This window comes from Corvus kubaryi, unplaced genomic scaffold, assembly GCF_017639235.1.
Source record: "Corvus kubaryi isolate FWS band 111438036 unplaced genomic scaffold, C.kubaryi_AGA036_p1.0 37396, whole genome shotgun sequence".
Lineage (NCBI taxonomy): Eukaryota > Metazoa > Chordata > Aves > Passeriformes > Corvidae > Corvus > Corvus kubaryi.
The window spans coordinates 12,001,655-12,017,161 of NW_024581135.1; the positions used below are offsets into that span (position 1 = coordinate 12,001,655).

Sequence of the window (15,507 nt, forward strand, 5' to 3'; positions counted from 1 at the left end):
GTGTATGTAGGGAGATTCATGACAAAGTGAGATGTCTTCTACTCTTGTTCTGATCTGTCACCCAGACACACATCTGTGGGTTTTGCTGAATCTTATAGCAGCTGATTCTAAAGGAAAAATTGCTTTTTTTAGAAATACTCGGAACTGAGCATGAGCTGGGCCCAATCAGGAATTCCAGAAAACCAGATTCAGGTGTGTCTTTACTTATATTGGTGCTAGCCTGAATTACATTTGCAGACTTTAGGGGGGGTACTGCAGACTGACACCAGCATTAACTGCAACAGACTCCCTTCTTAGACAGAAATTTGCATTTCTGATCCATATTGCAAAATTTTCTCTTACCCTTCCCAATAGAAACCAGTCCATACAAGAATTTCCTTACGAAGGATGCATTCGGTGAGGGGTTTCCCTCTTCTCCCGTGGCAGGTCAAGTGCAGCAATTAATTTTCAGCTGCTGACTTCATCTCTCACAAGTGACAAAGCAAAGAAGGTGAGAGCTGGCAATTTTGGAGCAGGTGTCTATTATGTGTGGAAATATGTGATGTATGCAGAGTTAATCCAACAAGTGCTCTGTTGCACCACATCGTGACAGTCACGCTGTTCACACCATCCTCATTAACACCAGTGGCAGGTCCAGGCACTGGGATGGGGTTTTGCCTGTGTTAGAATATTTTAAAGGATGAAGATTCTCCAGCTCCAGAGATTGATTCTGTCACATGACAGAAGACACTGATTTAGCATTTACAGAATCGAGTTCAAAGCCTATCAAAGACAAGAAAGAGAGAGTCACCAAGTCACCTTCGGGTGGGGGGGTATGGATGTGACCCAGCTGTTTATTGAGGTAGAGTACCTAACCTGGCATAAAGCAATGCAACTGGATGCTCAGTTTTATAAGGATGGGAATGACAGATGGGAGAACCCCAAAATTTTTGAAAAGCAGCCGTCAGGCTTGGGCATCTCATTTTTCATTTTGCCTGATTTCAAAAATGCAGGAGGTGGAAGCTGCACAAAGCGGAATTCCTGCACTCCCATGTAAAAAGCTGGCAAGAGCAGTAGCTTTGTCACATCTCTGAAAAATAAACCCGAACTGTCTCAGATTGGTCCCACAAAACTAAAGACAATTTTATTTCATTTTAGCCTTAGAAATCTGTGTGACAGGTTGCTGTTAACGCCAGGATTCAAGAACACCTGACTGTCTGTAGAATGCCCAGAGCATCAAGTGACTCCATGCTGCAGAAAATTCCAATTATGTTCAGGTCACATCGATTTCTAGGGTCTCTTTCACACAAAATAAAAGGACTTGGAAGCCTGGACTATGATCCAGCTCTTCCGACTCCCAGATGATGCTCCTCACACTATCCTGATATTCATGCTCTTCCTTGCATTTCTGTTTCTGTCCCGTAAACATCATAACTCTAGCTACAAATCAGGGAGCAGAGAAGGCAGGGACAGGGGAAGAAAGCTGAGAAAGACTTTTACCAGAAAAGGGGTGCTTTTTGATGGCCTCTGTGAAAGAGTTCAGGATCCCGAGCTTGCTTGTGGGTTTACAGTGGGATGCAGAGCACAGCCTGTTCCTGCCCCTCACTCCTGGCCAGCCCAAGCTCAAAGCATCCTGGCTGCCAGCAATTCCCTGTTCCCCAGGGCTGCAGGTCCAAATCCCTCGCCGAGACACCCTGCTGTCCTCCTGAGCACAGGAGCCCCAGTGTCCAACGCAGGGCTTGGCTTTGACCCCAGGAACCAAACACTTTCAATTAAGAATGAAACCTAACTGGAGCCAGCCTCTGGGGCCTTGCATTTCAATGGGCGAGATTTCTTAATACATCCCATTTTTTAAAGTGCAGCCCAGTCTTATTTGTAATGACGGTGTCATATTAGGGCAAACATGCCTTCAGACTGAAGGGATGGGTATTGGCCACTGATTCCAAGGGGAATTTATTGAACTCATCAGTAGCACAGTTGACCCAGGGAACAAAAACCAGAGAGAAGGCTGCTGAGAGATGAAGCAGCAACAGTGAGTGGTTGGTGGCTGTGACAATCAATGTGCAGCTCAAGGTGGTGAGAAAGCTGTGAGATATTCAAAAAATTTGATCTGGAGGACAAAGTTCTGAGAAGCAGATTGTTGACACAGTCACAGCAAATTACTCTTCCAGGTCTCCTGTTTAACCCCAGCGCCTGGCTGTGAGAGCTGGGCAGAGCTACACCTGAATGTGAATTGTAACTAGAACCCATCATTAGTTGCATGATCTTGCTTCTTCAACACTTTTCGGGTTTCAGGGTCAGATCTAACATTTGCTAAGTCAACAGAGGTCCTTCTGTCAGCTTCAGCTGGCATTTGCTTAGGTCTCCAGGAGGAAGAATTTATCTGTGAAGATCAATTAAATCAATATCTGGATATATGTGCAGCTGAGTGCTTGGGTAGGTTGTTAGTAAAAGGGAGATATTTTACTAAAAAGAGAAAACACCCTCTCTTGGTGTCAGCTAGTTTTGGAAAAAAATTAACCAAACTTACTATTGGTCTTTTATTCCTGGAAGTGCTTTCCACATAATTTTTTTTGACTTCTTCTAAGCGGTTGGGGAGTGACCCAGAGAAGAAGTTACATTCTTACACAGCAGGTGAACCAGGAACTTGCTGTAAATGACCTGCAGGTATGCGGAACAGCGCCGTTCCTGTGCCCAGAGCCCCTGCACTGCTGCAGAGAGAAAGAAGCAGATGCTTACATGTATAGACAGCAGTAAAACTGGAGTGTAACATTTTTAGGATCGCAGCTGAGCTCTCAGACAAGGCTTTCTGCAATGACTAATACGACTACGGTCTAATGCGACAGTTCACCGTCTGCAGCCTATTCAGTCCCGAAAGTAAGCGAGTTCCTCCAGATGTTACACACTGAAAAAAAAAAAAAAAAAGCACATCCAGTTTTCAATCTTTTTTATTTATTTAAACTGTACACAAATGTAAAATACTTCAACAGCAAATCTAAGTGAAAATTGTTTGGTTTAAATTATTATGGAACAGAACCTAAAAGGAACTTTATTAAATAAACATAAAAATTGGATTTAAAGGATGCACATATTGTAATGTATTCTACAATAGTCACTTTTTTTTTCACTCTACATTCCATGTGCGTATGGTATAGAAAAGACACTGAATAGAACAAACAGAATCCATTTTGTACCCTGAAACAATTGGTAGGCCTCGTGAGGGATTGCTCAGTATGACTACATGATATATGATGGCTTTGCCATCTCATAAAAATTATAACTAATATGTTGGCCTCTTTGGTTCCAAAATTTATGTATAATACATTTAACTGTATTCATTTTTTGCTGCTATAAAAATAACATTTTTTTTCAAATGGCAGTTTTTGACTAATCATGCAACTAAATCAGTGCAAACATTAAAAGCAATCATTCGCTTTAAAAAAGAAGCAAAAGATTTAATTTCAAGTATAAAAAAATATAAAAAAGTCATATCATAAGTCCAGTTTTGTCTAGTATGGGTCAACACTTTAAATTGCATAGCTCATGCGGCACCTGTTTACCTAGATAGTGAGCAAAGATAAGTGCACTATCAAGTACCACTTTTCAAGGCATTGAAATTTGCAAGTGCTATTATACGTGCATTCAAGCAGTTTGCAAGTGCTATGCTGTATCATTATTTTCTGATCTTTATGGCCATCCTTGACACCTCCTGGTAAGGAAATTGAAAGCACTCTCCTCTCTCCTCCTTTCCAAGACTTGTAAAAATGTTCCTCGCCTGTTATTAAATGCACTGCATTTCTCAGAACGTCTCCACTCTGCCGCTGTCACTCCTCTTTAGGGTTCATTGGTTTAGCCGTGGTGGCCATTGCTTGTTTGCTTGTCCCCCACGTGACGTGGCCTTGCCGAGTCCCCCATTGAAGAACACAGGTTGCAACTTCGACTTTTTGTTCTTCAAACAGTGAGAGATGCCAACAGTCAACACAGTCCAGATATGGTATCGATTCCCTTCTCCAAGACACGGCGCGTGTAGCCAACCATGGGCTGCTAGTAGGTAGTGAAAGCATCGGATCACACCAGCCCAGCTTGTGACTCTGCAACGGCCAGGTGTTAGAAATACAGCAGTTTCTTACATGTCTGTCCCCTTTTCTCTCTCTCTCTCTCTCTGATGAAACCACACGATTCCTTGCTGGAAGTGCTGTAGGAAGAAGCGGGTATCTGTGATGTTTATGTTTAGATAAATTTAAATTAAGAGGAAGTGATCGCCTCCCAAGGCAGGTGTCCTGCAGCTTCCTGTTAGACCTAAGAGGTGACAGTAGACTTTTTTTTTTTGTTTTTTTAAATTTTCTAAGTTTGGTCATTTTGACACCTGCGTGCAAGAATACGTTGTGTTCTCACAGTCTGTGCTTTTGCCTGAGCAAAGGGAGCTCATTTCGGTCTGGCTTCGCCGGCAGGCGGGGAAACAGCTGCTCAGCCGTTCACTCGTACTGGCAGGCATTTGGGTCCGTCGTCACTGGTCACTGACTTTCTGTGCTCATGTCCCTTTTCCGAGCTGCCTCGTGTGTGTGTGTCTGTGTCTGTGTCTGTGTGTATGAGCGCGTGTTTGTGTGCGTGCCCACATTTCGTGTGTGTGTGTGTGTCTTTAAGATATTTCATAGCATTAACTTATAAGTGGTAGAATATATAAGTGTCCATGATCCACAAACTGCCACTGTCCTGACACCAAAGTGAAATTATTATTTTTTTCTTTTTTTTTCTTTTTTTTTTTTTTGTCAAACTTTTCCACAGTGACTTTCCAACACTGATGCCTGGATACACAGTGAAACTTCCTCCAACACCATCTTGTACGGGAATGTTTCTCTCTCTCCCTCTCTCTCTCTCTCCCCCCCCAAAACACACCTTAAATCAAGCACAACCACATTCTTCCACAATCATATTGGGAACGTCCCTTTTCACAATGTTGTATTCATCATCAAAGTACAGCATTGACATTGTGCTAAGTTTGGTTGGAATGCAACAGGAGTTCACGGTGCCCGGGTTCAGCCCCCGCATTCGGTACTGATTCACGACAGCGGTGTGAAAGGAGGAAGCCGACCCCGGGACACCGGCCAAGTAGGCCGGGCAGCTCCCTTCACAGTAATTCCCATAGTAACCTGATGGTGCTATGATCCAGTCATTCCACCCAATGAGTCTAAAGTCAATGTAAAACTGTTGCCTGCAACATAGATTGGTCCTGCCATCGCACTCCAGGCCTCTTTTCCGGATCCTGTGTTTGTTATCGGCGAGGCGGGCTTGCACCACTAAAAAAGGCCGGTGGGATTCCTCCCCGGGGTCCACATAAATTGGCAGCACTGAATACTCTTCACAGCCCTCACATTGAACATCCAAGTTCAGTCTCCTTTCTCCTCTCTCAAACAGAGCCTGGATCGCCTCTGTCATGGGAAAAGTGTGCCAACCACTTCTTTTGAGATCAACTTTCTTTTCAACCACATTCCACTTGTTGCTAGTGTCCGGGTCTTGGAAATAGACTTTGACTCTTACTTTTCGCCTGCTGCCTTTCTCTAAGACATATGGAAGCAGCTTCAAGTAAAGCCACAGGCTGGCTTGAACGACAAACAAGTTCTGGTTCCCTTCATTCGAGATGAAGAAATAGAGGCGGACTCTAGATGAGGCCAGATCGTCTGCAAGATAAGGAGAGATCAGCAAGATTAAGTCAAAAAGGAAACGTTAGCTTGTGTGCCTTTCTGGATTCAGGGACAACACTAGAGCACAGCAGATCGAGCGAGCGGCGACGGGGCTGTGCCAGCCAGAAGGCATGCACTGCATCAGATATCCCCAATTTGCAATCAGAATTAATTGAAAAGGGGACTCCCCACAGCAACCTTCAACATCGGGCTGTAGTCGGATGGGTCAGATCCACAGACATCAGCAAGAGCTTTCCAGAATATGTTTTTTTTCCAGCCAGCCAGATTTAAAGATGCTACAGCAGCACCTTGAAAAAGACCGGCACCAGGACTAGGACTCTGTTATCTCATCAGTTTAAGAATAGTTTTAACTTTCAGCTACCTGCCAATTCTCATGGGGAGAGCTCTTTCAATAACCACTAAAACACCAATGCCAAACGAGGGATTTTGTTTCGATTTGCACATATTCTTGTCGCGGTTTAAAGGAGAGGATTCACGACAGAACGGAAAATATTTCAGTAATGTGCCTGCTTGTCCAACAGATCAAGCTAACCCCCACTTAGTCTGGTAGAATACCTGCTATTATTAATCATTTCAATCTCTGCCTTTTCTCCCCGAAAGGATGAACTCCCATACGAGGCAAGGCAATGAAGCGGTTGTTCCCGCTGTAATGCCGTTATTGGCTGTTCTCAATACGCTTTTCAGCAACACCAGAATTAAAGGAGAGAAATTGTCACAGAAAACCAAATGTCACCAAATGTCTGATATAACCCCTTATTTGTAAACAGAAGAGCCTGCTGCATGAAATATTTCAGAAATACCAGCGGCCTTCCTGCAATTTTGTACTCTAAGTCCTAACTAAATTTGGCGTAGGTGATAAATGTGCCGGCCTTTATGGCGGAGACCGTAATTCTGGTCCCTGAATCATAGCATCCCAATCGCTATTTAAAATTATTGCTGGAAAGGCATTTTCTCATCTGCCCTTATCGGTTTTGCTTCCGTCTGTACAGAGCTAAATGTAGATTTTTCTGCCTTTTCCTTCCCTAAGAATCTTTATCATTTTTGTCAATCTCTGAATGGGTTTTTTTGCGTAGTCGGTGTCTTCATTTGTTACCCTAGATGCCTTTCAAATGTGCCTCCAGAGCCCATTCAGTACCTTGTAATAGTTCAGTGACAAAAATTTTCACTGTGTTTGTCTACGTTTTACATAAAGTCAATTTTGGAAGTGTTACAAAAGACAGCGATTGACTGAATACTAAATGGAAGTACAAGCCCACCCCCGATTTCCCAACAACAGCCTATTAAAAAATAATAACCCCCAAAATGTACACTAAGAAAGCCTTTCACATGTTAGTAAATACACAACTTTTTCATAAACTGTGGTGACAGTGACAGAAAAAGAACAGTACGGTGTTGCTGCACCGATCCACATCACTTGTGTTGTGTGAGATTATGTGTGCTCATAAATTTTGTATGTGAATATAACAAGCATATGTATAATGCAACAGATCCCATAGATACTGTAAATGTATATGCCTTTGGTAAGTGGGAGGGTAGATAAAGAAGATGAGTGGGCAGCATACAGGATAGAAAGAGATTTATTTTGTGGACAAATGATATATAGATGCCACAAGAAGATAGAGAGAGAAAAACGAACCGAGCGATAGAGCGATGAAGGAAAGGAGAGATGGGCAGATAGACAGGAGAGAGGTAATTTGCAGAGTGATGGTGTTACAGCCAGATGTGCAAAGTTCACGGGGACAGTGGTTAAACTACTGGAAAGCTGTGCTGAAGGGACTCGGTGACACATAACTGCAATGGCTGGACAGGACTGAGATGCCTGGTACCGTGGGGATGGAGGGCAGTTAGCAAACGGACTGACAGACAGAGAGGAGACAGACATGCTTGGTAGGACACCGCATACAGTGGGCAAACAGACAAGGCCAATACTGCAAACGAAAGCTAAATAAATGGGAAACAAACGGAAAGACAGGATGGGCAAATACAAGCCTTAACAGACAGATGCAGGCAATGAACCAGCTGAATGTGCAGGGCAGACAGACAAGGCAAAGGATGCAAGAGATGGAGCGGGACAGGCAGAGGAGGGACAGTGGGACACGCAGGGACGGAGACAAACCCCGGTGCAGCTAGAAGGACCGCCGGAGGGGAGCCGGGGGCACAGAGGCTGCGGAGGGATGGAGGGACAAGAGAGGGGAGTTGCAGGGCACAACCCGGGGAGAATGCCGGGCACGGGGGCACAAGCAGGGAGGACGGGAAGGCGCGGGCAGGGCCAGGGCGAGACGGTGCGGGGCAGAAGGGAGAGAGAATGAGATGGAGGGCAAGAGGGTGAGCTCGGCGGCCAGGTGCCTGTAGAAGGCAGAAGGGCAGGCAGGAGGGCAGGCAGGGTGCGCGGGAGGCCAGGCAAGGGCAGCCGGGGAACTGCCAGGGGTCAGGCAGGCGGAAAGCGAAGGTGGGCAGGAGGACAGGCAGGGCGAGAGGGAAGACTGACAGGGGTCAAGCAGGGGGACTGACAGGGGTCGAGCAGGGGGAATGACAGACGGGGCGAGGCAGGACAGGCGGGGAGCGCGGCAGGGCAGGGGCCGCGGCGGGTCGGGCAGGGGGGCGCGGGCGGCGGGGGCGCGCGGCCGGGCGGCGCCCACCTGTCTCGGCGAAGCTGATGATCTCGGAGACCGGGTCGTGGGCCGGGGGCCCGGCGCTCGCCTGCCCGTCCAGGCTGGGGATCTCCACGCGGCCGTCCTCCCGCACCTTGCCGGCGTGCAGCTTGCGCAGCGCCGTGACCATGGCCGCCTTGGGCACGGCGTGCGTGATGTTGGGCCGGTCCCGCATCTGCAGTCGGCTCAGGATGTGCCTCTTCACCGCCTCCAGGAAATCCCCGTCCACCTTGCCCGGCTCCTCGGGCCGCCGGAAGCCGCAGGAGGTGCATGTGTCCTGCGGGGAGCCGCCGGCGGGGGCCGGCGGGGTCGGGGTGGCCGCGGCGCCCAGCAGGAGCAGCCCGCAGGCCAGCAGCGCGGCCAGCACCCCCCGGCGAGCCGCCCCGTCCATGGCGGAGGAGCGGGGGGCCGAGCTGGGGGCCGCCCCGGAGCGCCGCAGGGAGCCCGTCTGCAGGCAGCGCCGCTCCGAGCGCTCCGCGGCGCGGAGGGGGCGGTGGCAGCCAAGCTGGGGGGCCGCAACCGCTCCGCGCAGGGGGGGAGCCGCGGCGGAGGGAGGGGGCGCCCGGGGAAGCGGCGTGTGCCGCCGGGGAGGCGGAGGGGGGAGGCTGCACGCGCAGGCACCGAGGGCGAAGTTGGCGGCGGGGGGGGAAACAGGCTTGGCGTGCACGGAGAGAGCCCGGCTCCACGGGGGAGGGGGACGGCAGCAGGTGAGGGGGTGGCTGCGGAGCCCGGGGAGGAGGGAGGGGGAGCGGGGAGCGAGCCGGAGGTGCGAGGGGATCCGGGGAGCAGGGGAGAGGCGGCGCCGCTCTGCCCCGGTGCCCCGCGTCGCTTCAGAGGGGCATCCCCGGGCGCAGTTGCTCGTGGTCCATCGCTCGCTTCGGCAGGTCCGGGCGGGCCGCGGAGAGGAGCTCTCTAGTCCAGCGTCATTGAGGGGGGTCAGGGAGATAAACGAAGCAGATTTATATACAATCCAATTTATAGCCTGGAAGGAGGGGGGGGTGGGGGGGGGAGAAATGCCACTTGTACCCCCCCGCCCACTCCGCCCCCGCAAGACAATCCGTGGGTGCAGGTCTCTGAGCAGGTCGGCTCCGCGCCGCTCGGTTGTCCCCCTTCAGCGCCCGCTGCTTCTCAACGTGCCATCAAAGTTGACCCGGAGCATAGCTGGGGAAGGAGCCGGGGGCGGCGGGCAGGGGGTGCGCGGCTGGCAGCTCCACTGTTGCGAGTCTTCTGCCCCCACCGCCCCGCTTATTATTAGCGAGATGCTTTTATTTTCAAAGCACCGCGGAGGGTCCGGAGTCCGGCGCGGATGCGGTGGCGGCGCCCGGGGACCCCCGGCCGCGGGCAGGGCACCGCACGCTGCGCGGCGCGGAGCGGGGAAGCGGCGCGATCCCGGCGATCCCAGGAGAAGCTGCACGGATCCACTCGGTCAGACCAGCTCTTCGGCTCGCTCCCTCGCTTGCTCTTTTAAACAATATCTCCCTTGTTGGTGGTTTGGGTTTTATTATTATTATTGTTATTATTATTTTAAGTGTGATTTTTGTTGTTGTTGTTGCTGCTGCTGCTCCAGTTAATCTGTCTCCCTCTCTGCGTCTTTTTGATCTTTCGCTCGCCTTGTGCTGGCTTGAACGCTGTGTTTTGTTTTGTTTGGGGTTTTTTGTTTGGTTTGGTTTTTTTGTTTTTGTTTTTGTTTTTTGTTTTTCTTTTTTTACGCGTCTGATGTTCCCTCTCGGATCCGCAGTGAAAGGTCTCGGGGAAGCTGCTTGCTCCTCGCTTATCTTCTCTGATCTCCTCCTGCTAATTTTTTCCCCCCTGCAAAATCACGACATTGTGGCACTTTCTACTGAAACTTTTATACAGGAGTTAAAACCACGTGGGAACTCCAACCTATAACAGAGACGCCATGGGTTCCTCACTATTTAGGAGATTAAGTTAAGTCTTTTGCCCCCTGGGCTATTACAGTAACTTCCTGATGTGGAAATATTAACTATGCTGTTTCTTTAACTCCCCCCGTCCCCTCCCTCCCTCCCGGTTCCTGCAAACACACCCACCGCACACCGGCTCGCATCCCTGTCCCGTCGTCCGGCAGGACGGACGGACGGACAGATGGACCCCGAGCGGCGGCAGCTCTGGCCCCCCTCCCGCCCCGGCCGGGAGATGGATGTCCCCTTCTTCCCCTCCCCCAGTGCTGCTTGCCTTTTAAGCACTTGAAAGAAGAAGTCATTAGAAAGTTTACCGTCGGGTTGGCTCTGCGACGGGGCGGGTTTCTGTTTGTTTATTTGAATGGGCCGGGTAGCCGGGGCGGGTGCCGCGGACTGTGTGTGTTTTCCGTGGGGCAGGAGGGACGCGGAGCCTGTCGGAGGCAGCGGGGGGAGGGGGACCGGGGCGGCGGCCGAGGGCAGCCGGGAGGGGAAATAACGGGACCGCCGCGCTCCCGCAGCCGTGGCGGGGAGCCGGCAGCAGCGCCGGCCCTGCCCGCGCCCGGGGACCGGGTTTTCCTCCGCGCCTTGGCGGGGCAGCGCCGGGCTTTGGGGGGGAAGGAGCACCGAGGCAAAGGGGATGGCTGTGACACCCCTCGCAGGGGTCAGAGAGATTCCCACCCGGCTCCCGCAGAAAACCCTGCCCGGGGGCGAGCGGCCAGGACGGGGGTCGCAGGGAGAAGCCCGGCGCACATCGGCGGCCGCGGCAGCACCGAGGCGTCACCGCGGCCGCTCCGCGCCCCGGCCGGGCCGGGCCCCCCCGCGGGGTCGCGCTCACCTGAGCGGGGCCCGCGCGCCGCCGCCACGGGGGAAGCCTGGGCCGAGGGCGCCCCCTCTGGGCCGCGCGGGGAAGCGGCGGCGGGGCCGGGCGGGGTCACCGGGGAAGCGGCACCGGGGCGGCGGGACGGGGACAGCGGGACGGGGACAGCCGGCATCCCGTGCGCACCCACCGACGCACGGCAGGACCCGGCCGTGGGGCGCGCCGGGGAGGTGTCCGCGGGCCGGGTCGGGGTGTCAGGTCCCGCGGAGGCGAGGGGCTGGGCAGCGGGCAGTGCGCGCCGCAGCTGGAGCTCTGCGCTGGGCGAAGGAGTACCTTGGGCTGAGCCTCCTGCCCGGCCAGCGGGGCTGCTGGCCCTTCTAATCGCATCTACTTTTTTTTTTTTTTTTAAATAACAAAAATCTACCTTCAAGAATGAAGACAAGTCTCAAGACCTTCATCTTTTTCACCGAGCCAGATGGTGCTTTTCAAGGGGCAGATGCAGGACACACAGATTTCAAGCATGACAGCAAAGGAGTCCCTTCTGCTAGTTTCATTTTGTAGAAGAAGAAAAGAATAAAACTTCTCATAGATCCCTGGACTGCACACGCCTGAGCACTGTTAGCTGTCACTAGTACAAGCAACTCAGGAGTGTGAAGAGGGTCAAGTGGAGGATCAGCTCATTACTGTGATTTAAGAATGGAGGGGACAAATGCTGTTCTCACCATAAATATTTTCTTTCTTGTTCTATACTGCAAAAGGAAGGACATTTAATACTGTGCTTCAAAGTCACATTGCAATCCCAATCTAACTGTTCATGTTGGGTTTAATATAAACAAAGTCTAATTGCATACAGGATTTGTAAATCCTCAGCATCACTGGAGCTACCCTGACGAAAGATCAGAATTACGTACAGTATTTCCTCCCTGCCAGTAACAGGTTTTGAATGGAAAGCCTGGAATGTAAAAAAAGAAATAATGCTAAAAATCCAATCACTCTGACATCCTGTGAGCTAATAAGAGCACGTGAATGCAACAAGCTTAGTACTTCACAGTAATTAATTTGACAGCAAAGAGCTAACAAGAAAACAACAGGCAGAGCAGTGATGACTGGTTCACAGAGGTCACTGTCAAACAAAAAATAGGTGCAAACACAGTCGGTCTCCCTTTGGAAACAACTATTTCATTGCCCCAGTGAGAATGAAATGCCAAAGAGGGAAAATATCATGGGTTTGGTGGGGAGAACAAATCTGGGAAGGTATTTCTAGTAGTAAAACAAGGCAGAGGTTTTCTTTTTTACATATGGGGATTTTTAATCATCCCTGTTACCCACTGTAGTGGCATGTTTTGGCTTTTGCTTTTTTTTCCACCCCTCTCTCAGTTAACCAAAGCCATTTTGCATATTCAAATATTGGGAAGACTTATCTTCTCTCACAATTACTAACCAACTAAAACTCTAATAACCTCTATTGTTATTTAAAGTGTCCAACATAGCATTCTGGAGGCAGTTCTCACACAATGGACTTTCTCTGGCTTCCTCCTAGAGAAGAACTTAATCAAACCTCAGATGCTTTCAGGCAGAAGAGCCTTTGGGGAGAGCAAACAGGGTTAACAGAAAGAAATGTGCCATCTGATTTCTAATCTTGCTCAGGGAGCATGGCCTATTGATTGAGCCATAAAGCTCTGTTAATTTTAAGATTTCCTCAGCTTTCAGTTCTTTCCCTTGGGCATAAACTTGTTGCTTATACATAGTGGCTAAACTATGAGGGAAAGGGTAGCTTCACACTCCCCCCACTCCGCTCTCTTCCCCTCCTCCCCTCTATTCTATTTGTTCTGAGCTCATCTGCGTGAGGATACATTTTCACACACACCTTCTCAAACCGGCTGCTATTCATCTGATTCAGGGTCATGCTTTTCCATACATTAAATGCAGGGGAAAACTGGGAAGGAAATGGCTGGGATTTGTGCTTGACGGGCAAGCACACGATTAGCCAGGGAGCCCTGCTTTGAGAAAGTACAGCGTCGGAGGGTATTTTCTGTAGAATCATCAAGTCTCATGACTGGAATCTGATGCCTATAAAAAGCTACTAGTATAACAAAAACAGTATAAACTGAGATCCTCAGGCAGTGTAAACCAGCATGTTCCTGAGACATCCAACCGCTACAGAATCACAGAACGGGTCAGGTTGGAAGGGACCACCCGTGGGGTCATCTGATCCAACCTCCCTGCTCAAACAGGGTCTTCCTAAGTACAACTCTTTCTTCCTCTATAACCTAGATACTTGCTTATGCACATTTTTCTCAGGGGTAGGGATGCAGAAGTCACACTCTTGGAGAGGCCGGTCAGTGCAGCCCTGAGCTAGAAACTGAGCAGGCAGCAATGGCACAAGGAAGCTCCCTTGCTGCTCTGTGTTTCCACCATGCCCTCAGTGGGACCATGAACAATTTACGTTAGCACAGGATCTAGCCCCTCACCTTTAGCTAAAGCACCTTTTATGCTCTTAAACCATTAATAATATCTATTAGGTAACCTTACTAATCCCTTTGAGAAAGGATTTTCTCTACTGTACTGATGGCTGAACTGAATAAAAGCTTCACATATGAGAGGCCTGGTTTGCACTAAAAATGCTTCTCCTTTGATAACCAGCAAATACAAGTTTTACTAGCACAAGCATCTTTTTCTGCAAGCGTTTCCCAAATAAAATAGGCTATACTGGCAAAAGCACTTTTTTTTTGCTCATATAGCTGCATCTATATGGGGGATTTTTGCACGTAGTGAAACGCAATCTGTTTTAAATGGCACTTCAGAAGAGTATTGCTATCCCACAGAAGTTTCAAGGCTAGACCTCGAAGTATATACTTCTGCCTCATATCTGAAAGAGCTTTTTACAAGGTGGCCATTGTCATCTTGCAGGAAATACAGAGAAACTGAGACACATGGATACAGAGGCAGGCTGAGAGTGCTGTGCTCTATCTGGAATTTGTATTCATTACATTCTTTAGCTTCAGATGAAATTATGTATCTGTAATCAGACTCACTCCTCACTACACAAAATTACTTCTTGAACAACTGTGACAAAAACAGTGGTTGTTTCAAAAGCACCATAATTCTGTATAAAGGAAAAGTCCTATTGAAAATCAAATAGGTAAATGCCATTCTGAATGACCTAGACATTTTCTGTACTGTCAAAGGTAGACCTAACTAATGAAAAAATAAAAACACTAAGAGGTTAATCTGGCTTCTTTGCTCCTGCCCATGCTTCTTTAACTGAAAACTGTTTTTTAACAGAGATTTGCTCTCTAAAAGAAAGGGTCCTACTCTGAACAGCACTTGGAAAAATAGGGCTTTAACAGACAGAAACAAAAGACCTGACCAAACTGGGAACTCTTCATCTGAAGCAGGTACAACGAGAATCTGGAAGATGAGTCACAGAGAAATACAGTAGAGCCCTCAACAGGTTTTGAAGAGCACCTATTGAATGCCAGCTCTCAGCACAAGTGTCAGGCAGGATGGGGACATGGGGGAGACAGCAGGACAGGGTGGCAGGGATATACTCACAGCCTCAGCCTCCTGTTCCAACTGCACCTGCTTCAGCACAGCTGGAGTCCTGCTCCCCTCACCTCAGCTACCTCGCTGGGCTTCATGGGCAACGTGTTGACTGACTGATCCTCTTCAGTGACCCTCTGTGCTCTGGGAGGGGTTGCAGCCGAGCCCCAGGTTCGCTGTGGGGAATGAAGCGTGGCTGAATCTTGTCCCCCCGGTGCAGTGCAGTCAGGTACCTGCCTCAGGCAGGTCTCCGCACACAGCAGCGTCCCTTCGCCAAAGGGGCTGAGTTCAGGGATCTGCTCCAATCTCCAGAGTAAAGGCACCAAACACCATTGGGTGGATATCCCGTGTGATATTCAAGAGCTCTCCGCTGCTTGTTGACGGCCCAGAGTGTTCTTGTTTTCCTCGCACAGTCTGTCCTCTGCAGTCCAAAGATGTAGCCTTATAACCAGGCAGTGACTTCCTCTGAAGTTGCTTGTATTGACCTAAATAGGTTGGGGCGGGTGAGGACACACAGAGAACATGAAAAAGCTGTGCTGGTTGCCCAACAAAGAAGTGTCTGCTTTGTGGTGAGCACTTTTAACATATAAGCACTTTTAACATACTGCTAAAGAACATGATTTTCATGTTTGTTTAAGTTCACACCAAAAGGCTTGCAAAGTAGCAAAGTGGGTAAAAATAAAATCTGCATTTAAGTGGTAAACAAAACAGTTAAAACTTGACTTCTTATAATTTGAACGCTACTTACTGAGGCAGCGCATTTAGAAGTGCACGGGTGCTTTTTTTCTGTACATTCACCCGTAATTGATATATGTGATAGATCTAGAAAATTAACTTTAGGATGGAGCAATGTTAAAAACAGCTGTCCTGAGAAAAGAAGTGATTATCAGGGAATG

At 49.3% G+C, this 15,507-nt stretch overlaps 1 protein-coding gene across 2 annotated transcripts; it reads right to left on the bottom strand.

Annotated features, from left to right (window-relative positions):
• Positions 1 to 2,911: 2,911 nt before the first annotated feature.
• On the bottom strand, positions 2,912 to 15,507 carry INHBB (inhibin subunit beta B). 2 transcript variants are annotated; one of them, XM_042040472.1, is made up of 3 exons: positions 14,624 to 15,507; positions 8,321 to 10,141; positions 2,912 to 5,657 (listed from the first exon to the last, which is right to left on the bottom strand). In XM_042040472.1, the coding sequence occupies exons 2-3, from the start codon at positions 8,721 to 8,723 to the stop codon at positions 4,882 to 4,884; spliced, it is 1,179 nt and encodes a 392-aa protein (XP_041896406.1). In that variant the 5' UTR covers positions 8,724 to 10,141; positions 14,624 to 15,507; the 3' UTR covers positions 2,912 to 4,881. The 2 variants fall into 2 exon arrangements, with proteins under 2 accessions (XP_041896406.1, XP_041896407.1); XM_042040473.1 differs by lacking the exon at positions 14,624 to 15,507 and adding an exon at positions 10,566 to 10,645.